At 40.7% G+C, this 26523-nt stretch overlaps 1 protein-coding gene across 1 annotated transcript; it reads left to right on the plus strand.

Annotated features, from left to right (window-relative positions):
* Positions 1-17240: 17240 nt before the first annotated feature.
* Positions 17241-18353, plus strand: LOC137026206 (4-galactosyl-N-acetylglucosaminide 3-alpha-L-fucosyltransferase 9-like). Its single transcript, XM_067393468.1, has one exon. It carries the CDS (start codon positions 17241-17243, stop codon positions 18351-18353), a length of 1113 nt encoding a protein of 370 aa, XP_067249569.1.
* The last annotated feature ends 8170 nt before the right edge of the window (positions 18354-26523 follow it).

The raw sequence follows: 26523 nt of genomic DNA on the forward strand, positions 1-26523 counted from the left end.
GTTCACTTTTAAATCAAAATTTCCTGATAATTTACTCACCCCCATGTCATCCAAGATTTCTTCAGTCAAAAAGAAATTAAGTTTTTTGATGAAAACATTCCAGAATTTTTCTCCTTATAGTGAACTTCAGTGGTCTTCAAATGGTTGAAGGTCAAAATGCCAGTTTCAGTGCAGCTTCAAAGGGCTTTAAACGAGACCAGACGAGGAATAAGTGTCTTATCTTGCGAAACAATCGGTCATGGACATCTTAGATGACATGGGGGTGAGTATATTATCAGGAAATTTTAATTTAAAAGTGAACTAATCATTTAACACTAAACTATGGGCAAATTGTCCATGTTATTTCCATGAATGTTTTTTTTTTTTTTTTTTTTTTTTTTTTTTTTCCAAGTGAATTTTACATAAATGGTTATTTTGGGGAGGAAAAATAAATAAATAAATAAATATATATATAATATATGTCAGGGGCGTTTCCTCCGAATTGGCAAGGGAGGCAGTGCCTCCTCAAAAAAATAGGATGAGAAAATAATCCATATTACATACAAAACAACACAAATATTACTAATTATGACATTAAAAAGAGAGCAAGTCACATGTATTTCTTAAGGAGCACTGTCAAACAGCGACACCCGCAGGTAAAGTTACACAGAGGAGTCATGCTTTACAGTCTATGGAGTCATGCCTCTCTTTCCTCTCATAGAAAACCATATAAAATCATCAGACCCCCGGCGTACGGTGGGCATGGCGGCATTTTAATGCCATTAATGACCGAGCGCACAATTGATGCTTGCGCGCGCAGTAAATCACTTCCGCGAGAAGATAACAGATCTGCACGCGAGGAAACGGGAGATCGCGAGCTCATTTTAAACCCGCGCGCGCGCATGACATCTCCTCTGCGCGCAGATCAAGCCCTGATTAACGGATTAACGTTAACTCCTGGATGCTTTGCATTGATGTGGTAGCCTACTTTAGAGTGGACGAACTCCGGTGATATGCAAATTCCTTGCTGCAGTATGTATCCCTATGCCTTTAGGTTCGGTATCTTTTGGTTCGGTGATAAAATGTGAACGCTAACCGGACCAGGACTAAATGTTTGTTTGTTTTTCTTCTTTGGTCCGGACCAAATGAACCAAACGAACCGAACTGCAAGTGTGAACGCACCCTAAGAGTCTTCGTAGCGCGCTAAGAGACAATGTTATCGGGAAACGCAGCCCAGGTATGATGCGTTTCATGCGTAATGGAGATTCCATGGTCAGAACCATGGAGAGCGATCGCGGATAGGTCTGTCCTGTGCACCGAAACTTTTAACAATGCAACAAAATATTTAAAGAGCATCAAGCTATTAAAATCTATATTATGTATACGCACAGATAATATAACAGTAGGCTATATTAGTTAATATTTTTTATCAGGTTAAGCAGTGATTGGATAACGTTTTTGTTTTTTGTTTTTTATTTAACATTTTTAATTTAAGGCCCATCCAAAACTGGAATCCTGGAGCCGTGCCTGGGCCACACTGAGCTGTGCGTAACGCTCACAGACGTAAAGTGAACGAGACAGAGGCTGTCCTGTACTGTCTGAAATGGTTAACTCTGTGGCGATGCATGTGCAAAACAGATTTAACTAATCATAAAATATAGGCCTACACTAACAAGGTCAATACGGAATGGATTAATCTGTGTTATTTTTTTAGCGCATTATCAGATTAATTAATCGGAATTAACGCGTTATTTTGACAGCCCTAATATATATATATATATATATATATATATATATATATATATATATATATATATATATATATATATATATATATATATATATATATATATATATTATATATATATTTATATATACATTTATATATATATAAATTTATTTATATAAAATTAAAACATGCAATAAATTATCCCAAAACTACACAAATGTACAGTAAAAACATTATTAAAGTAAGTAAAATTATTATGTTTCAATCATACTGTTATATGGTCCAAGAAGTGTTCAGGGAAACTGGATGGTGCATTGACATTCCTAGATGAGCAAAAGCAAGACAAGCCCATTATCTAGGTTGTGTCAATGTGGGAAACCTACAAACCTGAATATCCAGTATCGTGGTCTGTAAGCTGCGCCCATGGTTCAAATAGTCAACCAACTGTGCCCACTGTTGCATCGATCACTCTTTGTTGCTATTTAAACTTGGAACAAAATGTATTCACGATCGTGTAAATAACATTCCTTCTTTACTGATGCCAAAATAAAAAAAGGCCATTTATCCCCCACAACTGACTGCAACCTGGCATTCAGATTTGCCTCCATTTTTTTAGTTAAGCCAACCTCCTACAATCCAATCAATTCCCTTAGAACAAAATCAAGTCCTGCCCTACATTTTTTCTCCTTAATCCAGAAACCGTTTCACTCAGATATGCATCACAATTGGGAAGAAAAACTATTGCTGACTTTAAGCTTTAAGCTATTTCTGCTATTCAGCTGTTCTTGGCATAAAGCACAATCTGTTAAATGAAGTCACTGTAACATACAAGTTCACTGTTTGAAAGCAGGTCACTGTACTGTGCTTTAGTTGCAGACCTGTCCACCCATGCCACACCCAACACCTTTCTCTTGGATATGCTTGAGCTCTTTCCTTTTGTTCTATTTACAACCCAGAAGCCGTCCTCTATCTGTCTGGTTACATATTTCTGAATCACAAAGAAGTTAAAGGAAGCAGTTTAATTAGAAATGAAAATAAATGTACCTCATGGCATTTCAAACCCACACAACAGATGTTTTGACTGTGGCTCCTTCAATGCTTCAACAAAAAATGGGTTATGTAAATTGTGTCATTTACATTTGTGATTCCAGAGTCGAAATCCAACAAAAAACACTGACACATAGATGGAAGCCTGAGATATAAGACATACAACCCCATTTCCAGAAACGTTGGGACATTTTGTAAAATGCAATAAAACCAAGTGATTTGTTAATTCTCTTGAACCTTTATTTATATGACAACTTTCAACATGTTCACTGGCCAACTAAATTGTATTTTGTAAATATACTAATTTTTAATACTAATACTTTAACACACTGAAAAAATGTTTGGACAGAGACAAACGGATATTTCATAAAGGGGTTTTGATAATTATCGCTAATGGCTATTAAATTACATTACTGTTACAAGGACAAAAACATTTGAAACTTTTGTTTGTCAGCAGATTGGCATTTAGGGATAGTTTACCCAAAAATGAAAATTTGATGTTTATCTGCTTATCCTCAGGGCATCCAAGATGTAGGTGACTTTGTTTCAGTAGAACACAAATGATGATTTTTAACTCCAACCGTTGCCGTCTGTCAGTCTTATAATGCGAGTAAATGGTAACACAAATTATAAGAGTCAAAAAATATGCATAGACAAATCCAAATTAAACCCTGCGGCTCTTGATGACACATTGATGTCCTAAGACACGAAACCAAACACTTCTAATACACCACTATGTCCAACTGCATTCAGCACTCGGTTAGTGAGGTCTGATCGCACTCTGACAACGGAAGTGATGTCTTGCGCTTATATTTCAATGAGTGCTAGACATTACTGCCGTTGTCAGAGCGCGATCAGACATCACTAACCGAGTACTGAACGTAGTTGGACATAGTGGTGTTTTAGAGGTAAAAAATGATATAAATACTGTTCGGTTTCTCACACAAACCGATCATTTCATGTCTTAGGACATCAATGTGTCGTCACGAGCCGCAGGGTTTAATTTGGATTTGTCTATGCATGTTTTTTGACTCTTATAAATTGTGTTACCATTTACTCGCATTATAAGACTGACAGACGGCAACGGTTGGAGTTAAAAATCATCATTTGTGTTCTACTGAAGAAACAAAGTCACCTACATCTTGAATGCCCTGAGGGAAAGCAGATAAACATCAAATTTTCATTTTTGGGTGAACTATCCCTTTAATTCAAATTTTATGTTAATGGATGTTTGTTCAACATGTACACATGAATAATAAGTACGTTGTAATATGTTTGATTTGATTATTTGCTTTATAAAAAATGATCAACATAAATGTACATGAACCATTTTTGCACTGCCGCGTTTCTTTTTACATTATTTACACACCCCTACCTCAGTCATTGCATATATATTGCAGTTTTCTACTTCCCCAAGCCAGAGCAAGACATGCCCTCATCCATAACCACAGACACTGTAGCCACAATCTGATGGCAAAACTAAAACAAATCAAATAACTAACAGATTCATCAAATAGAATAGTGAATGTTAGCTAATAATAATTATCGCTAGAAGTCAGTGGAAGTAGATTGCTTGGAGCTTTTTACAACGGGCTAGCAAGCATATTCATGCAAAAGAAACGTTAAACAACTGCTAGTTTACAACAATACACTTACATTCATATACAAGACATATCTCTTGTTGTTTTTCCGGAAATCTCCCACTCTATTTGAGCAAATCAGGTAAAGAGGTTGAAAAAATATTGCCATTCTTTTTCTGATGTAACGAGTACATCTGGTGTTATAGGAAGTGTTCCCGGTTCCCTGTTTCTAATTTATGCAGCCTAATAATCGTTTAACGGATTTGAAAATATAAATTGATAATGTGTTATGTGTATGCCAGGTTAAAGAGATGCGTTTTTAGTTTAGATTTAAACTGACGTGACAACACACCGCAAAAGAGTTCCCGAACAATGCTCGGAAGATTGTTCCAGAGTTTAGGTGCCAAATAGCTGCGGTTGATTTGGATATTCTAGGTATTATCAGCTGGCCTGAATTTTGAGATCGCAATAGAAGTGAAGGACTATAATGCATTAAGAGCTCGATCAGGTACTGGGGAGCTTAACCATTTAGTTCTTTGTAAGTAATTAGCAAGATTTTAAAATCTATACAATGTTTAACAGGAAGCCAATGCAGTGATGACAGAACTGGGCTAATATGGTCATACTTCCTAGTTCTAGTAAGAACTCTAGCTGCTGCATTTTGTACGAGCTGTAGTTTATTTATCAAGCGGGAGGAACAACCACCCAGTAGAGCGTTACAGTAATCTAACCTTGAGGTCCTGAACGCATGAACTAACTGTTCTGCATTCTTCATTGAGAGCATATGTCGTAGTTTAGATATATTATTAAGATGGAATGCGGTTTTACAGATGCTAGTAACATGGCCTTCAAATGAAAGATTGGTATCAAAGAGCACACCCAGGTTCCTAGCTGATGACGAAGACCTAACAGAGCAGCCATCAAGTGTCTCCATAGATAGCCGCTCCAAAGTGTGGAGTTTTGTTCTCAAGTCCAGCACATACTGAATTTCGTTTTTGGCCTGAGATGGCCTGTCCATCCAGAAATTGTAGATTAATTCTGACAAACCCTGCTATAAATCTAACAAAATGCTTGTGACTGTTGCTGATAGTACTGTTTCTCTTTTGCTTAATTGCCTTTTTTATGATTTATAACTAAAAAAGTCTTTTTATTGTCAGAATTCTGATTGTCACACCAAATAATATAGAGTCACACCATATGACGGACTGCACCACACCACAATTTGTCAAAGCAAAAAGTTTATTTTATATGCATTCATCATTCACTGAATTAAATTAACATTTAATAGGACTAAAAATCATCAAACATACTATCATCATTTTAACACTTTTAAGATTTTATTTATGAAACTCAGAAATATGAGTAAATGAAACTCCATCTCATGTCAAGAAACTTCAACATGAACATTATAAAATTAGAGGACAGTGTGTTGTAACAACAATTGTTAAACAGTAAACAATATCAATTTACAATTAGTCGAATGTTTTAGATTGAAAATTCATAGACATTTATAGTATTAAAAATGGGATAATAACAGATTCACATGGGATCTTTAAACATCAGTGGAAGCTGAAAAGCCGAAAGACAAAAACATTTCAGACCATATTAAACTTCAGTCAGTCAATCTGAGATGCTTCAAGAGATGGAGGGGTGAGGTTCATGGTGATATTCACTTCTTTTTTTCTTTTTCTGTATTTCTTTTGTGCATCTCTCCTCATTTCTCTCATTTCTCATGTCTTGAAGGAGGAAGGGAGTGCACACTGAATGACTTGAGTTTTCCTCTTCGTTTCTTCTCTTTATACTGTTAATGAAAAATATGTAATGATTCAGATTTTTTTAACCGTTCATTTCAGCTTCACCATCTTAATAATTGTATCCTGTGTTGAAGTTACACTATGCAGGTTGTGGTCTAGACTTTCATCTTTCCCTATAGTAGGTGTCTGTTCTGTGTGAACTGGCATGATCTCTTAATAATAATAAATTATTATTCATAATTTACATCATACCACTTCGTCAGATTCTACAACGTCATGGTCTCAACTGTCATTTTTACACTGATGACATTCAATTATACTCAATCTGTACACCTACTCTACCTCCCCAAACAGACAAAATCTCTGCTTGTGTAAAAGACATAAAAAATTGGCTTAATTCAAACTTTCTGAAACTCAATGATATTATTATCATTGGAACTCCCTCACTTACCACCAATATTTCTACCAATCTCACCTGTGAAATTGCTGGTTCTCATATCAAAACATCCAATACTTAGGTGTAGGTGTAATCATTGACTCCACCCTATCTTTTCAGTCTCATATTACCTCTATTACCAAATCTGCATTCTTTCACCTATGTCGCATTGCCCAACTCCGTCCCTTCATAAGTACCAAAGACCTTGAAACCGTCATCCATGCATTTGTCTCATCACGCCTTGATTACTTTAATGCTCTTTCACTGGTCTACCTGCCAGCTCCATTTCCAGATTACAATACATTCAAAACTCTGCTGCTAGAATACTCCATACCAAGCGCTCTGCTCACATCACCCCAGTTTTGTATGATCTCCACTGGCTTCCAGTTGCCCACCGTATTAAATTCAAAATTCTCCTGCTCACTTTTAAATCTCTGCATGGCTTGGCTCCCCCTTATCTCTGTAATATACTCGTCCCCTACACCCCGACTCGCTCACTACGTTCCTCTGACTCTGGCCTTCTCGTTGTCCCTTGGCATCGCCTCTCTTCAATGGGGGGCAGATCTTTCAGTACTATCGCACCCAAACTCTGGAATTCTCTTCCTCGCTCACTCTGTTGTGTAAATAATATCTCTGAATTTAAATCATTACTCAAAACCCTGTTTTCTGAATGTTATACCTATTGATTTGATTCATTGATTGCTCTGCATTATTACTAATATTTCTCTGAATGTTATGTCTCTTAAATCCAGTTTTGTAATTTTGTTTTTTGTCTACTCATATTATCTCTTCCTTGTTATGTACACTGTAAAGTGTCCTTGAGCTCTGGAAAGGTGCTATATAAATAAAACTTATTATTATTATTATTATTATTATTATTATTATGTGCAATTTCGTGATGGGCGATTTCAAAACACTGAAAATTTCATAGTTTTCGAAAAAACATGTTAAGCCGAGTTCAGATTGCACAATTTTAGCCCCAATTTTGGCTCGCCGACAGGTTTTGAGAAATCGTCGACAAATGCCTGAAATCACAGGCAAATCGGTACTGGTTCATGCGAGTGACAATCACGCAGTGTGAATGAGCAAAGATGCGATCTGAGAGAATCGCCGACGAGTCGCCAACGCCTGTGAGATAATTGGCATGCTAAATATCTGGACCTGTCGGCGATTCAAATTCCTGCTGTGTGAAAAGTAGCCTGACTTCGTCATACTCATGTTCTAGGCAGAATGTGAGTCTGATACTGCTCCATTGCACTTGAATTATTGGGCGTTCTTTTCTTTTTCTTGTTTTCACTGCAAATCAGCGCACAGGCAATTTGTATTGCAAGCTTCTTGCGGGCTGCTATTTTTAATAATAATAATAACTCCGGTCTTGCACATGTGATATCGCGTTGTTTCCTTGTCACATCTCGTGTGTGTTTGGTTGTGAAACGTAGTTTGCGTACCAGAAAGAGTTGTCGGCGATTCTTCCTATTGTAAAGTCATGCAGTGTGAAACCTTCTGTCACCGATCCATCGTGTGAACACAGCAGCGACTAAATGCTGGCCAAGATAGTCATGAGGTGAGAAAAGAACAGTGACCCGACTATTTTGAAAATCGTGCAGTCTGAACTCAGCTTTAGAGACTGAAACACTGAAAAATTCTGGACTCCAAAAGTTTCGTGGTCCGGATAATTGAGTAAAGGTATTTAAATGACTATTAAAATTGACAAGGTTTTTCTAAATTCGCTGGAAATTAACACTTTTCTCAACTCCTCTCTTCAGTTCTGAGCATATTCCAGGAATCCCATGAAACGTCACTATCTCTGCTCACCAAATATGGTGTTAAACGTTGTATAAAACCAATAAAAAAGCTTAGAAATGTACGCAAACAGTGACATAAACACTGATCATTTGTCAATGGGAAGCCCCGTTTCGACTGACCGGCACGCAATTGGTCCAGCCATCCTCCATCCTCCTGTCAGACTAGCAGCACTCTGTAAAAACGTAAGTGGGTTATGGTCACTGTACACTATTACAGGTGAACTGTTTCCACCTATGTACACCTCGAAGTGTTGGAGAGCCCAGATTAAAGCAAGTTCCTCCTTTTTGATTGTGGAATAATTCTGCTGATAACTGTAGAAAAAACAAACAGGGCGCTCGATTACTGCATCATCCTCTTAGACTAGCACTGCACCTGCTCCCTCTTTGCTGGCATCTACTTGGATTTTAAATGTTTTTTCTAGCTGAGGTGCCATGAGGACGGGTGCCGAAGTTAGCAGCATTTTAACTGTATTAAAGTCATTTTGGCAGGATTCGGACCAAACAAACGGTGCTTTAGCTTTAAGCAGGTCAAGTAGAGGGGCAACAACTATGGAGAAGTTTTTGCAAAAACAGCAGTAAAACCCCACCAGACCCAGAAAGCACATGAAATCATTCTTAGTGGCAGGAATGGGATACTCATCTATTGCCCTTACCTTTTCTCGCACTGGACGCACTTGTCCTTGCCTTACCTAGGTATGTAACGGTCGTCCCCGCAAACTTGCATTTAGTCAGATTTAACATGAGATTAGCTTGAGCGAGGTGAACAAGGAGGAGACGCAAATGTTTAAGATGTTCTGGCCAAGTTTCACTTACCATGATTGTATCATCATGCCCTCCAGTGATTATTTTGTTCATTAATCTTTAAAAACATTGTGGGCATGTTTCGAAGGCCGAAGCTCATAACCCACGTGCTCTTTAATAAATCAAGTTTAGTTACGTACTTCGCAACACCAACCTGGTCAACACAATCCTCCATTCTTGGTAGAGGAAAGGAGTCGGGTTTTGTGACCGAATTTAATTTTCTATAGTCCATGCAAAAACGGAAAGTACCGTCAGATTTCTTGACCAGCTGACACGGCGAGGAACAGCTAGAAGAGAAGGGTTCAGCCAATTTATTATCCAACAGATACTGGGCCTTTTTTTCTAAAAACTCACTTTATTCAGCAGAACTCTGTAAAAGCGTTGGTGGATAGGCACGACTTTGCCCACAACTATGTCATGCTCCAACGCCTTTGTTTGGGTTGGCACATCAGAGAACAGTTCTGGAAACTCGGATAGCAAACTGATAAGCTCTTGCCATCGAGCTGTGTCAAAATGTTTAAGATCAGATGGCAATTTTCTATTGTTTCTGAATTTTTTAGTCGTTCCTGTAACATGCAATTGTCAGGCGACTTTAATTCATCTGCAGACGTGACTGTTACGAATTGCGTAGCACAGGACTGAGGGGAGCTGTCCACGAGCACCACAGGGCTAACTGGCCCTGAGACCTGTCTGTTTCAACGGTAGTAGGGCTTAAGGAGATTTACATGACAGAATTGTGAGTTTTTTCTCCAGTCTGGTGTCAGACTCATATAATTATCATTAGTGCCACAATGTATCACCTCATAAGGCCGGGTGCATTTGGCTTAGAAAGGTGAGTCTACTACAGGAAGAAGTGCAACGGCTTGATCACCTACACTAAACTTTTGATGTTCAGTGAAACGGTCAAACAACCTCTTAATTTTCTCCTGAGTCTTCCCCAGTCTCTTTTTAGCTAAATCCCAGGCCAATGAAAGCCGATGGCAGAAACCCAGTACATAATCTGACAATTTCTTGGTTGAATCTGAATCCATCCATTGATCGTGTAAAACTGCCAATAACCCTCGAACTTTGTGCACAAAAACAAGTTTGTTCGGACTATAACCGATACAATGTTGAGTGACCGCACTGGCTGCCAACATCAGCCACGGCAGGTCCTCTTCCCAGTCTTGATCCAATTTGACACAGTAGGCCCTGAGTAAAGATTTTAGTGTAGAATGAAAACGCTCAAGAGCTCCTTGGTTCTGCGCATAATACGTGGTTGCCATATTGTGTTTAATTCCCAGCTGACAAAGCACTTCGGCAAACATGTTCGAAGTAAAGTTATTTCCTTGGTCGGATAGGATGATTTTAGGTAACCCAAAAATAGAAAAAAACTAAGTGAGGGCTTTCACAATGGATTTCGTGTTAATGGAGCACAATGGGTAAGCAGGCAGATAGCGAGTGACCTGGCACATCACCGTCAGTAAATACTCACTTCCAGCTCTCGAGTGAGGTCAATTATGAGATGCTCGAATCTGCTCGAACTGCTGGAATAGGACGCAGAGGGGCTGGTTTTAACGACCATGAGCTGGCATGTATGGCAGGTTTTAATAAAACTGGCAACATCCTTCTTGATGCAAGGCCAGTAGAAGTAACAGAGAATTCTGTCATACGTTTTCTTTATACCAGCATGACCCCCGAGCCGGTCGTGGGCAATTTTGAGAACTAATGGCCGAAACTTTATGGGCATTATGACTTGGACAATGGGATCACCAATACAATCGCCAGCATGAGGAGACCACTTTCTCAGTAGAACACCCTCTTTAATAAAATAACCCTGCACTCTGTTTCGAATTTCAGAATTGTCAATGACTTGTTCATACTGTGGATTTAACGTTTCATAACTTTGTTGTTCTCTTGACAACTCATCGCGAGAAACGGTAAGCGGATAATCAGTCAGAGAAAAGTGCTGTTCATCCTCTGTGGACTGACGCATGATGTCTGTGCAAACAGGGTGCACAAGGGTATGCAAAAACATATGCTGACAGGAAGGTAGGACATCATATTATTTCCTTCGGACTGAATATAAAGATTGGATGAATATTTTATGGTTAGACGCCTTCCACAGACAATATATAATAATACATTTAAACCATTTAACATAATGATTGCTATCAGGATATGAGGAGACTTTAAACCAGTAGAGAATGTTGTTGAGAATCACCTATTGCACCTTTAAGTTCTGATATGCATTGCAACAAAGTCCTTAGTAACCATTTAAAATTGAGTGTTCAACCTTAACCCTAAAACAGGCAACGTGTACCATGAGTTACATAGTTTTTATTGTCTTGTTTGGGGCATAAGAAAGATTTTTTCATCAAATCCTTTTATCATTTTGTGGCAAGGGGGGCGTGGTTCAGCGAAGTCTGCAGCGGGACAGAGAGGCAGGAGACGTGCGGTGAGTGAGTGGGTTAAGCACAAATAACAAACACCTGTGTCTTGTTTCAGTAATTGGCGTGGAGAGAGTATAAAACGCCAGGAGAAGCAGGAGCGAGCAAGAGAGGGAAGGACTACTGGCCTACTGGACTACTGTCATGCAACATGATCAACACCAGGCCCAGCTGGACTTGCGACAAGATCAGGAGAGGCGGTTCCAGGTCGTCCTCCAAGCCCAGCAGGAAGACCGCGAGAGGTTCCAGAGCTGAATGGACCGGGAGGTTTGGCCGGAAGCCATGGTCCAACGAGCTGTGCCCGCCCAGAGGATGACCCGGAGGCATTCCTAGACTAAGTTTATGGATGGCCGCAGGACCAGTGGCCGATGCGCCTGGTCCCACTGCTCTCCGGGGAGTCCCAGGTAGCGGCACAGCAGCTTCCGGTGCAGAATCTCCTGGTCTTCGACGACCTGAAGAGGGCCATCATCCAGCGGGTCGGCCGGAGTCCTGAACAACTCCGCCAGCGCTTCCACTCCCTGGAGCTAGGCGAGTCCAGCCGACCCTTCGTGATGGCCCAACAGGTCCGGGACTCCTGCCGCAAATGGTTGCTGGCCGACGGAAGCGACGTGGAGATGAACATCAACTGAGTGGTACTGGAACAATTCATCACTCGGCTTCCAAGAAGAACGGTCGAGTGGGTCCAGTGCCACTGTCCCACGTGGCTGGAGTTGGCTATCCATCTCGCGGAGGACCATATGGTGGCATGCCCCGGGGTCGGCAAACCCCTCCCATCAGCTTCTCTCTCTCCCTCTTTTCCACCTCCTTCTCTCTCTGTCCCTTTACCCAGGTCCCGTCCGCCGGCCCTCCTCGAGTCCCACCCCGGGGGCGGATTCCCTATTCGGCGGGGGGCGGGACTCTGGGCCGGGTTGGATCTCGCTCCTGCTTCTCCTGCCGTTTTATACTCTCTCCATGCCAATTACTGAAACAAGAGACAAGTGTTTGTTATTTGCGCTTAACCCACTCACTCAACTTGTGTCTCCTGCCTCTATCTCCCGCTGCAGACTTCGCTGAACCACGCCCCCCTTGCCACACATTTATCATAGTATGGTCTGTCTTGAGTATGCTGGTCACATGGTTTGTTTCAAGTTTTCTGTGATCAGTTAGTCAGCCTGACCAAAATCCAACATGGGCACCATGGGGACATTCATATTTTGTGAAAAGTAAATATATATTAATCTTACTGGGTTTTTTTTTTTTTTTTTTTTGTTAAGAAAAAAATGCAAAACAACTACTAATATTAATTGTGAGCGTTGTCTTAAGATGTTGAAAAAGAAAATTAAGTTATATGTTGCTCATGCAGTTATTTACCGCATTTTGAGAAGTATGTATCTCCCAGGATATGTTGCCTGTTTAAAAAAAAGATTATCCACATTATTGACAATGAAGGGTGATGGGTGAGAGGCCGGAGGGCCAGTAGAAATCTCGAACACACCTGAAACACGGTGTTTTCTTCAGGAAAAGACTTTGGTAAGATTTGTTTGTGTTTCAGGTGGCCTCCAGAAGCAGGGTTCGACATCCCTGTTCTACCATAAAATGAGCTGTGTGAAACTCTGCAAGAAAATATTTAGTTAAAAATGTAAAGATGTAGTCAACAAAATGTAATAATATCAGTTTTAAATGTGAAAATTAACATTTGCACATTTTGGACTGTGTAGAGGGGGCCCAGAAGCCTGTGGGGCCTATAAGGGTCTTCCCTGGGGGCCCCGGTCCAGGAACAAGATTTCTACTGGCCCTCCCACCACCCACAACCGACCCCTCACTCATCACCCCAGAATTCGCATTAATGCAATGACCTGTACAGGGAGCCCAGTTTATTACCATTTATCATCAATACTGTGGATAATAATTTTTTATACCCTAAACAGGCAACATAACCTGGGATTTGCAACTCATAAAATCCAAACTACATCAAATATTTCAAAAAATTCCTTTGGATATGTTTTACTTAAGTCCAGATGATATAAAAAGCGACATGATTTTTTACTGATAATTTTCCAGTCTTGCCTGTTTAAGGGTTAAGTCATCTGCTAAACTCAATCGCAATGGATTATTTAATGTTAACTGAGGAGGGGGAAGTACCAAGGTGCATGAGGTCACTAAACCTCAACCAACAAGTCAAAATGATTTTCACTCTTCTTAGAGAACCAAGCGCTCATTCATAATGGTCTTGACTTACAGCTAGATTGATGTATTTTCCCTGCTTTCATGGGTGTGCCGGAGTGAACTGCTGCATTATGTCATGCCCAGTCATGCACAGCAGACCAACAGCCAAAGTCTGGATTTCCACTAAATTACCTAGTTCTGGCTTGAAACTCTGATGATGCAGGCTGATGGGTCTTTAAAGGGTTAGTTCACCCAAAAGTGAAAATAATGTTAATCTTCGGATTTTAAAAAAATATCTTAATTTGTGGTCTGAAAAAGAATGAAGGTCTTATGGGTGTGGAACGGCATGAGGGTTAGTAATAAATTGCATCATTTGCATCATTTGCAGCATTTTCATTTTTGGGTGAACTAACCCTTTAACTCATTTGGTAGCGATCACATCATTATCTACACAGCACAGCTGATTGGTTGCTGTTGCATCAGTGGCCTATAAGCATGCTGTTCAAACATTCAAATATTTGGCATTGTTTCCCATCTCTATCAGCTTGCAATGTTATATCTTTGCTCATGAGAACACACAGCATGTATTCTAGTGCTAAGCCGGCCAGCAAGGTAGCCAAGGCACACATAGTCTTTGGTCACTAGTGCTAAAGCGGTCGGCAAGGTAGCCAAGGCACACATAGATAGTAAAATACGCGGCCCCATTTAAAAAAAATAAAAAAATAAAAATTGCAGTACATATGCCTTGGCGATAGATCTGCTGTTTTGGGGGTGTTTGTCAATCCAGCAGCTTGTTTCTCACTCAAAAGCACATGTGTAGTATTTGTCTAAATCTCCCATTAATTGTGTAAGGTGAAAAGTGCTTTACAATGTAATAGTCCTCTTAAGCTGTTGCACCACAGCTTATTGGCATTTCCTGTACACCTGTAATGATCTGTTAGATGTTTGTGTTGAAGGCCCTTCTCTCAGTTTTCTGCTTCGTTAGGGGGTTAATTCATGTATGTTACAGCAGCAGCATGTCTTACATGTTCACAGCAATGTCTGTGAATGTATTGGCAGTAGCAAGTCTCTCCTAGTTCAAGTTGGGTAATGTTTCAATTGAAGCGATTCTGATTCCGCTTATTGATTTTAATTTTTAAATAATTACTAGTTTTGATTCCAATAAGGTAAAAAAAGAAGTTCCAGTAAATGGCTGCATAAACTGCTTAGACTAGTGCAACAAGTTAGTCAGGGTCCCCTGAACTTAGAGATTCAAGAAGTTAGAGCCACTGTACATCTGACTGATTGCATTTTATCTTATCTATGTAAACTTTTTATTTTTTCAAATTTTTTATAACTTTTATTTAATCATTTTAATCTGTGCTTTTATTATTTTAATTCCTTTTAAAGCGCTTTGAATTACCACTGTGTACGAAATATGCTATATAAATGAACATGTATTGCCCCCACTAGTCTTCTTTTTTTTTTCTTTTTTTTTTTTGTTACAGTTACATAAAAAGGTAGATTGGTCTAATTTGAACCTGAAAAGTAAGACTGATTATCCCTTTGGCTAACTGCTAGTTGGGGTTGGGTAACGTTTCAATTTTAGTGATTCTGATCCCGCTTATCAATTCTAATTTTTAATGATTACCTGTTTTTATTCCAATAAGGTAAAAAAAAAGACAAAATATTTAGAGACTGTATCTAACATATTCTTTGTCTTTTTGCAAAACATTTCATTGCATCTGAGTGCAATGAAAAAAAGGGAATTAATTGGAAATTTGTTTTTGTTTTTTTTACTAACTGTATCACAAACATTTAATCATAAACAGACGCAAACTAATGCAAATTTAAAAAATGACTTTTTTTTAAAATGTAATTTAAAAAAAAAATGTCCCATTCAAAATGTAAAATGAAATATAAAATACTGTAGTGTCCAGGATTCTAGAAATTTTCTGTGCACGTGATCATGAGTGTGCTGTGTGCAGGATCGAAATTCAACTGAACTTGAATTAAATCTGGTTGTTTTAACCAAGAATATGCCAGATGTTTTTTTCAACTATACGTTTAAGTCCCCTGTTATAGGCTAACCTGTATTTTTAACTGTATTTCCAGTTGCAGTGAAAGTGACATGTGAAGTTACCCATGCTTAGAATTTGTTCTCTGCATTTAACCCATCCAAGTTAGTGCACACACATTAGGTGTAGTGAGTAGTGAACACATACTGTATACTGCAAACAGTGGACACAAACACCTGGATGGTGCCTTGCTCAAGGACACCTCAATGTCATGTCCCTTCATTTATTATAATCAGTAATATAATGTCTGCATTGGAAACTTTCATGGCGATGCAGCACTGGCCTGATCATGCGCGTCAACTCTCCCGAGCGTCGTTCACACTGGCAGTCAGCCAGTCCTTATTGTCCAACACTGCTTTAATTTGCACAGTTTAGCCTAACTGAGTGTTAAAATAATCATAGGTTTCCAACCTAGATATCCATCCTCCCACCTAACACACTGTAACCTTGATCAACTGGTTTGAATGCAGTTGATGCAACAGATTACGTGACAAATATTACGCTTTATATTTGCATACTGATTTATGATTGGTCCTGTAAGCACTGGTAAGTCCTTCAGAGATTGCAAACTAGTTGCAACACCATTTGTAGCTTTTTACTCCCTTACATCCATCAGTCCGTTTTGTCGTTGCTTACTCTGACACAGAGCTGGTAATTTCTCTCAGGGGATCTTAAAAGAGGTGAGGAATTGTGTTACCTAAATGAATTCCAAATTTACAATCAAAATGGCTTTAATAAGCAAATAAGATGATTTTGTTTGCAATTCATGATTATTAAATATTATTTAATTTAAATAATTAAATATCAACTTATTTAATAAAAATGTCATGAACGAAAACAAACCTTACAGCTGTTGTATAGCTTTCAGTTAATTAAATCAACAAATTTTTAATCAGAAACTGATTCTACATGCCTTTTTATTGAAACAAGTTTTTTTCTTTTAGTCAGACAGGAGTGTTTGTTTACCTACTAGTTTCGGCTATTTCCTGTAGCCTTCATCAGAAGCGTCACATGATGTTGCTGTGACATGTCTTGTAGGCTGCTTATGTTGTTTCGCCAGACAGTAGGGAGAGCTTGCGCTCCCTACTGTCTGACGCCTTCTACAGGACTACATCCCAGTAGACGACTCCCTCGTCCCGGTTCATAGTCCTTGGTGCGCGTTTCCTAATCTCAATGGCCTCCCTAATCCAGTGGTGATATTTGTTACTTTCAGCACGGATGACCCTGGCATTATCCCAGTCCATGATGTGATTTTCCCCTCTTGCAGTGGTCGGATATCGCTGATTTGAGGTTATCCTGTTCTGCTTGTTCTTTTATTGCTCTTGTTTGTCTGTTGGATGTTTCTTTTTCGCATTCTGTCTGATGTTCCTTTTTCCGTGTTCCAAGATTTTTTCTTATTTTGTTGTTGTTGTTGTTGTTGTTGTTTGCCGGGTACAAGACTGAAAAGTTTCTTTTCATGTTTCTCTTTAGAACACAAAATGTCAAGCCTAAATTTCAAAGGATATTCAGTGATTTCTATAGTGGCGTTTGCCTGTCTCATCTCTGTGACTCTCTTGCATTACTGGACCTCAACTCCAAACAACTGTGCAGCTCCACTGCCTAAGTTGAAACAATACTGGGACAGTTATTTTGGCAGGAACGGCGGCAGGAACGGCAGCAGCATCTCAGACGATAAACCTATTCTTCTTCTATGGATCTGGCCTGAAAATTACAGGTTTGAGCTGAGTGATTGCAAAACAATTTACAATATCGATGGTTGCCATTTGACAGATGATAGATCCCTCACTAGCAGTGCAGATGCTGTCCTCATTTTTCACAAAGCCATCAGTTGGGACCTGTCCAACCTTCCTCCATCTCCTCGTCCTAAATTCCAGAGTTGGATATGGTTTCACGTAGAATCCCCAACCAACACGAAAAAAATACCAGGTCTGGAAAACCTGTTCAATCTCACTCTCAGCTACAGACGTGATGCTGACATTACTGTACGGTTGAACTTGATCGCCAAGAGCAAACCAAATGAGGAGTTTGTGATTCCCAAAAAGGACAAACTGGTGTGTTGGATTGTGAGTAACAATGCTGCCTCAACAGGCGTCGGCACAAGGAACCAGTTTTACCGAGAATTCCGCAAGTACATCGAAGTGCAAATGTTCGGAAAGGCTTATGCAAGATTTCTGGATTATAACGAATACTATCCTACCTTGGCAAGCTGCAAGTTTTACCTTTCCTTTGAGAACTCCATCCACAAGGACTACATCACGGAGAAGATCAACGGGCCGCTTTCTGCAGGTACCGTCCCTGTGGTTTTGGGTCCTCCGAGAAAAAACTATGAAAACTTTATTCCTGCCGAATCCTTCATTCATGTGGATGACTTCCCAGATGCAAAGTCACTAGCAGAATATCTGCTTCAGCTGGACAAGGACGACGAAGCATATGGCAAGTTTTTTACCTGGAGGAAACATCTCACTCCAATTCCTCATTTAATACAACAAACCCAAGAGTTTATTCTGCCTATTTGCACTGCCTGTGACTATATATCAAGACACAGAGAATATAGAGAATTTCATGATCTCTATGAGTGGTATTTCAGTTAATATAAGGTCACATCCGATTTTGTTACAAACAGGGATATTTCATAGAGGGGTTTTGATAATCATTGCTAATGGGTGTTAAATTACATTACTGTTACAAGGACAAAACCATTTATTAGAATCTTTTGTTTGTCATCAGATTGGCATTAATTCAATGGATGTTTGTTCAAAATCAAAATGTACACATGAATAAGAAGTACATTGTAATATGTTTGATTTGATTATTTGACTTATAAATAATTAACAACAACATAAATGTATATGAACCATTTTTTCCACTGCCGCGTTTCTTTTTACATTATTTACACACCCCTACCTCAGTCGTTGCAAATATATTGCAGTCTTCTACTTCCTCAAGCCAGAACAACACATGCCCTCATCCATAAAACTAAACCGGCTTATAGCTGGGTTGATTTTTCAAAAGCTTAAGTTAGTTCTGATGATTTCTGATAAAATAAAACTTTAAGAATAAAGCACACACACAAACGTATACAGAGGATATTCAATTTATTTCAGAATATCAATAAAACATCATCATTAAAAACATTTGTTTTCCCTAAGTAATAATAAATTCCTTAAATGGCAGCGGTAATAAATAACATTTAAGTACTTAACGCACACACACACACAAAACATTGGCCTGGTACTGACAATCCAAAGCACACACATACATGCATTTTCGTATATATTGTATATATTCGCCTTCTCTAATGCACTTTGGGTAGGCATTTATTCTTGGTTTCTGTGGTATTTCTTGTGTCTGCAGCCATTCAAACACACTTTTAGGAGGGAAAAGGACAAACTTTATTTGTGTAGCCTACCTTGCTTAGGAGAAGCATTACATATTGGTGGCCCGTCTGTTTGTGTGTTTGTTTGGACTTGCATAGTGTAACCCGGGAACCATCAGACAGACAAAGAAACAGGCTGAAACTGGATCCACATGCAGTTAAGGTTAATGACAACCAATCCACAAGATAAACATCAGGTAGCCAGAGCAAACTTGGAAATTCAGGAAAGGAACAATATATAGTGAAAAACAATGACTGACAAACCAACTAGAGAAGCAGAAGGGTATGAATTCACAAAGGGAAACAAGGTTAAAAGATAAAGGGGAACTCTGAAATCTGATCCGGCACCTCATTTGGGAGATCTCTTATGGCATAAAACACCAAAAGTGGTCCATGCAGTGTTTTGTGTTTTCAGACACATAAGCAACATATAAATCAGTGGCTGTCAAACTTTTTTTTAAAGAGCTACCCTTTTTTAAAAAAAAATGATGCAACCAAGTCAAGCCAAGCGTAAGGATACTAAAATATCTAATATACATGTACAGAACAAGAATAAAAACTTATAAGTAGCTATAAACAATATTCTACTGTTTCATGTCAATCACCATCTAACTCAGCCAGTTAAGATCTACATTTAGCCTTAGATGTTTTATGAATATGGTCCATGGAGCCTGCAAGTTTCAATGCACATTTAATACTCACATTGTAACTAATTACAATTTAAAAAAAAGAATTGGTTAAAAACAACCCAAGTTGGGTTGAAAATGGACAAACCCAGCAATTGAGTTGTTTTAACCCAGCGGTTTGGTTAAATGTTTGCCCAACCTGCAGGGTAGTTTTATTTAACTTAACTATTGTGTAAAAATTGTTTTATTGCTTGCTTAAAATGAACCCAAAATATGTTGGAAATTAACATAGTAATTAAACAATTGTTACGGTGCTGTATGCAATAGAGATGAGGCAGATACGGAAATCCACAATGATAGGTATTTTAATGATCCAACACGGAGCCGAAGCATAAACACACATTACAACATTAAGAACAGACAAGGAGTGAAGGGAGTGAGTGCCATATAAAGGGAGTGTTAACAATAGAGTCCAGGTGCAGGTGATCCGTGATGATGGGGAGATGACGAGGGAAGTGAGTGCAGGTGTGGAGAACAGGAGGATTTTGGGATATGGAGTCCAGGGGAACAGGGGATCCGTAACAGTACCTCCCCCTCCCGGTAGGCGCGTCCTCGCGCCGTAGATGTAACAACCGGGAGGGGGGCAGGCGCCCTGGAGACCTCAAACCGGAGCAGGGGGAGGAGTAGACTGGAGTGGAGGTCTCCAGGGCAGGCTCAAAAACCATGGCGGGACAGGAGCCGTGGGCAGCCATGGCGGGTCAGGGGCCGTGGGCAGCCATGGTGGGTCAGGGGTCCTGGGCTGCCGAGAAGCCATGGAGTCCAGGCAACGCTGAAGGTCCGTTGGACCATGGCGACACCGGCGGCTCCGCCGACCGAGGTGTAGGCAGGGCTCCAGAAGGCCGCAGCGGAGGCAGGACGACAGACAACAAAGGGAGAACAGGAGGGAGGGAAGAAGCCAACAGAACTGAGGGACAGAGGGACGGAGTGAATACGGAGGAGTGAAGTCCTGAGGTGAGGGCAGGCTGATGGACGACCAATGTTTGACCGGAGGAAGGATGGAGACTGGTGAAGCTGGTGGACTGATGGGCCATGGTGGAGACGAGGGAGGTTGGAGCCAAGGTGGAGGTAATGGGACCGAGGGCCGAGGTGGAGTACTGGATGAAGGGGCTTGAGGTGGATGTGACGAGTGGAGACAAATGAGAGGTGGGAGAGGGAGGCAGGGAGGGAAAACAGTCTTTGAGCTGGAGACTTTTATAATAAAGTTCATGATATGAGCAGCTAGCTCGGCGGCGGCGGCTGGAGCTGAGGGCTCGGCGGCGGCGGCTGGAGCTGAGGGCTCGGCGGCGGCGGCTGGAGCTGAGGGCTCGGCGGCGGCGGCTGGAGCTGAGGGCTCCGGCGGCGGCGGCTGGAGCTGAGGGCTCCGGCGGCGGCGGCTGGAGCTGAGGGCTCCGGCGGCGGCGGCTGGAGCTGAGGGCTCCGGCGGCGGCGGCTGGAGCTGAGGGCTCCGGCGGCGGCGGCTGGTGCTGTGGGCTCCGGCGGCGGCGGCTGGAGCTGAGGGCTCCGGCGGCGGCGGCTGGAGCTGAGGGCTCCGGCGGCGGCGGCTGGAGCTGAGGGCTCCGGCGGCGGCGGCTGGAGCTGAGGGCTCCGGCGGCGGCGGCTGGAGCTGAGGGCTCCGGCGGCGGCGGCTGGAGCTGAGGGCTCCGGCGGCGGCGGCTGGAGCTGAGGGCTCCGGCGGCGGCGGCTGGAGCTGAGGGCTCCGGCGGCGGCGGCTGGAGCGGAGGGCTCGGGCGGGGGCGGCTGGCGGTGAGGGCTCCGGGGGCGGCGGCTGGCGGTGAGGGCTCGGGCGGCGGCGGCTGGAGCTGAGGGCTCCGGCGGCGGCGGCTGGAGCTGAGGGCTCCGGCGGCGGCGGCTGGAGCTGAGGGCTCGGCGGCGGCGGCTGGAGCTGAGGGCCAGTTCATTCCCTCAAATACAATTAAGATCCCCACAGGTACTGGAGCGGGCTCTGGAGAGACTGGAGCGGGCTCTGGAGAGACTGGAGCGGCTTTCCTCCTCCTCCGCTTTCTGGGCCCAATAGAGGAATGTGGGTCCAGCATGGGGCAGGCAGGAAGTTCACTGGAGGGGTATGAGGAGGAGGACGGAGCTTGGCAGACTGGCCAGGCTGCCCGTGTTTTTGGAAGGACTGGACGAGAGGAACACTTAACATCCTGAACCTCTTGGATAAAGAATTGGGAGCAATTTAAATACAAAACTAAATTTATAGCATCAGCTAAGGAAACATAATAGTCAGGTTCAGAAAAGCGGATGGTGTCCTCGTCCAGTCCATCCAAAAACAGGGTGATCAAATGAGCATCTGACCAATCTGTCAAATAAGCCAACTCAACAAACTCCTCCACATACCTCTCCAGTGAACGACCCACCTGGAAGAGGCTGACGAGCTGGTCAGCCGCTGATGTCGGAGTGAGAGGCTGTGGGGGAGCTGGAGCCACAGGAATCAGGAACAATCCCATCTTTTGGTTTGTGGATATCCAGCGGTATTGGTCTGTTCTTCTGTTACGGTGCTGTATGCAATAGAGATGAGGCAGATACGGAAATCCACAATGATAGGTATTTTAATGATCCAACACGGAGCCGAAGCATAAACACACATTACAACATTAAGAACAGACAAGGAGTGAAGGGAGTGAGTGCCATATAAAGGGAGTGTTAACAATAGAGTCCAGGTGCAGGTGATCCGTGATGATGGGGAGATGACGAGGGAAGTGAGTGCAGGTGTGGAGAACAGGAGGATTTTGGGATATGGAGTCCAGGGGAACAGGGGATCCGTAACAACAATAAACATTTATTAAATTGTTTATGAATAAATGTTCACCTTTTCATTATTATTGTTGCCTCTATTATTTAAGTGTCTGATTTTTAATTTCCAACCTATTTTGAGTTCATTTTAAGCCAGACATATAGTCATTTTTAAATAATAGTTGAGTTAAATAAAACTGCCCAACTTAAAACAACCCAGTCGCTGGGTTTGTTCATTTTCAACCCAACTTGGGTTGTTTTAACCCAGCATGTAACAATAATGGAAAGATGAGGCTTATCATGCCACAATATCACCCCGTTTGGACTTTGTTTTCTGTTTTTCACCATTTCCTGCCAGTCTGTCATCATAGTTATGCATTTCAATTCACTAATCTGGAATTCGATTCTATATCAGTTATTTTGTATATACTATATCAGGTACAGTGCGTGGCAAATTTTCTCAAGAAAAAAAAATCTCTCAACTAATTCTTTAAACTATACATGGAAATCAGTTGGTACTGCATTAATATTGGAGGTTAAAATGAACTGAATTGTATACAAACTTAAATTACACAAAGTGTTAGTTCACCCAAAAATGAAAATAATGTCATTTAATATTCACCCTCATGTTGTTCTACACCCGTAAGGCCTTCGTTCATCTTCAGAACACAAATTAAGATATTTGATTAAATCCGATGGCTCAGCGAGGCCTGCATTCATACACTCTAAAAACTAATTTAGGGGACCTTTAGTCAATACTTAAATATATATATTGTTGAGAAATAGAAAATCAAGTTCTGAAATGTTGTTAGACTTTTTACTTGTAATTGTTATTTTATTGAGCTTGGATGACACACAAATTATGCCTATTGATTCGATATACTATCATGACTTGTCATAGTTTAACATTTTCAGTTAATCAAAAATGTATTTAATTTTAAGTTCTGTTAATGTAAAATACATTCTGATGACGTGTAAATGTGTTTTATTGTTTTGAGTTGTATGAATACTTCTTTTAAGTGGGCTGGGATTTATATTTCCCATCATGCTTTGCCCATGGCACTTGAAAGGGAGAGTAAATGCTAAAATTAAGTGTTATATAATGCTTTTTGCACAAGATTAATGGTAAGGGAGATTTAGCAGTAATTAGGGTTTTGTTATGCTAATTTAGAAGAGTTAATGTGGGTTTTTGAAAAGTTACCATCATGGTGACAAGAGGTGCTTGGTAAGATCATGTTACTTAGAAATGCAGTTTTATTGTGTCCAAAAAGCGTCTTCACCTTACTGAAAACATTATGTTGGATAAACTTAAATAGTTGCATTCACGTTGACAATTATTAAGTTTGTGTTACTTAGAAATGTGTTTTTACTGTGGAAAAAAGGAACGTCTTCACCTTACTTAAAACATTATGTTGGATCAAAATATTGCTTTGAATTAATGTAATTCTCCCAACTGGCTTAAGTTAAAAATTCTAGTAGAAAACGTTAACATTTTTGTTTTTTGTTTTGTTGAACCAATGTTTTATTTTTTAGAGTGTAGCAATGACTTTTCCTCTCTCAAGATCCATAATGGTATTAAAAACATATTTCATGCGAGTTCAGTAGTCCTACCTTAATATTATAAAGCGACGAGAATACTTTTTGTGCGGCAAAAAAACAAAATTCCGACTTTTCAACAATATAGTGATGGGCCGATTTCAAAACACTGCTTCAGAGCTTTACGAATCGAATCAGTGGCCCGGAGCACCAAAGTCACGTGGGGCACGTTCAAGCTCACACCGGTGCGCAACGTTTTGCTACGTTTTCCGGGTTGAACGAGACGTTTCCTGGAAACGGTGTGCAACGGTTTGCAGCGCGTTTGAGATGCGTTTTCTCTTGTTTGGTGGGCGTGTCACAAATGTCAGCCCAATCAGCGGCAAGATGTATATAAACCACGCGGTATTAAAGGGTCATGAAACCCCTGCTACATATATCCAGTAATCGTAATTCTATTTAAAACATATTAATGTACATGTGTAATTACAGTCAAATATAATATATAGTTGTTTATATACACACTATACATGCATATATTTGAAAAAAAATAAAATAAATAACGCTTAAAAAAAACCTTGCGTAACGTTACATAGCATAGATCTACGCGCCGAACCTACAACACGCTCAGTCAGTCAGGCTGCGTGTCGACTGGAGCAGAGCAAGCGACCAGAGCATTTTTAGATTCATTCCTATGGAAGTTGAGCGTCACATTTAACTTACGCGCGGCTCAACTCCCATAGAAAATATAGCTGCAAGCAGCAATTCAGGGCCAAGCCCCAGAAGGGGCAGTAGCGCAATACGGAGCAGGAAGAGCAAAAACAGCAGAAATTGAATGTACATGCAAAACAGCTGGTTCAGAAGGACAGGTGGAAATGAAATGAAAATCAATAGAAATTCAGAGAATGAACAGGGAATGAACTAAAAACACTTGTATCTCATTCAAGAGGAATAAAGATTAGTACAATGCTTATTTGGATAAAAAAGGTATCAAAATGACTCATTACACACAATTGTATAAAGGAACCCCACACGGGATTCAAACCCACGACCTCCGAGTCCAGTGTCCATTTCTCATCTCATTGCACCACTGTGCAGGTGAATGTTGGCACACCTGCCGAAGTTCATTAGTTCATGTGAAAATGAACTCAAAATGAAGAATTTTTATAAAACTGCACTGAATGTTATATTTAATAACTACTTTAGATCATTCTGCAGCTCATCATGCTGTAGCGCAATACAGAGCAGGAAGAGGAAAAACAGCAGAAAATGAACAAACATGAAACAGCTGGTTCAGAATTACGGGCGAAAATTAACTCAGAATGTACATAAGCTTAGATGAAAATGAACACAGCATGAAACAAAAAGCATTTATTTCTAATCCAAGAGGCAGTAAAGGAATCAAAACACACTATTTCATAAAACCGCTCCACCTGGGATTCAAACCCACTATCTTGGGGTGCAGAGCTCATCAGGTAACTGGCTTTACACATTGAGCTACTTGAGGATGCACATTCAACAATCTGTGGAAGAGAACTTTTAGTGTAAGAAAGAATTTACAAAAAAGCATTACTTAGCATGCTAACCATATTAGCATGCTAAGCTAACTTAATGCTAATGAAGCTCATGGTTAACTTGATAGCTGAAGAGCCACATTAAAGAGAATGACAACTGGTTAGCATGCTAAGCAATTAGCATGCTAAGCTAACTAGCATAAGACAACAAACACAAGCAAGGTCACATTCAGAGATGAATATCTTGGGAATGGTAGCGAATATCAAAAATCCGTTCAGTCATTTCTGTGCGGCTCGGTCCAAAGATCACCTGAGCTGATTTTGGACAAAATTGGACAAAAATTGGACAAAAGTAGTGAAAAAACGGAATACTGTACTTTTCAAAATGGCCACTACTGTACTGGGTGGAGACTTAATGTAAGATATTGAATGTGATCAGTATGAAGAGAGGAATCAGTTGTATTGACATTCATTTTTCTGGAACAAAGGGTTCAAAAGTTATAACCTTTACAAAAGTGAATATTTGAACTGGTGGTGGCGCTATAGACTTAGTCCTAGATACTCCAAAGTTGGCCAAATTACTTTTAATTACTATCACTACAAGCATGCCAAATTTGATAATTTTCCTTCTTATGGTTCATTGATTACCATACAGGGGGAAGAAGAATAACTACGAATTTGGACATAAAGGAATTGCATGTGATAGCTTCAGATTAGACCAGTTTTAGGCAGAATGCCTAGAACAGACACAAGTTCTGCATCTTTTCCTGCCACAGTACCTCATGCGGTCTGGGCATGTGTCACACTGAGTTTCGAACCCACGATGCAGAGCATTCGGGATCCGTGGCGTAACACATTGAGCTAATCAGCCATGCAAGTTCATCAGTATGCTAAGCAGAGGTTTCAGTGTGAGAAAGAG

Source organism: Chanodichthys erythropterus, chromosome 9 (genome assembly GCF_024489055.1).
Source record: "Chanodichthys erythropterus isolate Z2021 chromosome 9, ASM2448905v1, whole genome shotgun sequence".
Lineage (NCBI taxonomy): Eukaryota > Metazoa > Chordata > Actinopteri > Cypriniformes > Xenocyprididae > Chanodichthys > Chanodichthys erythropterus.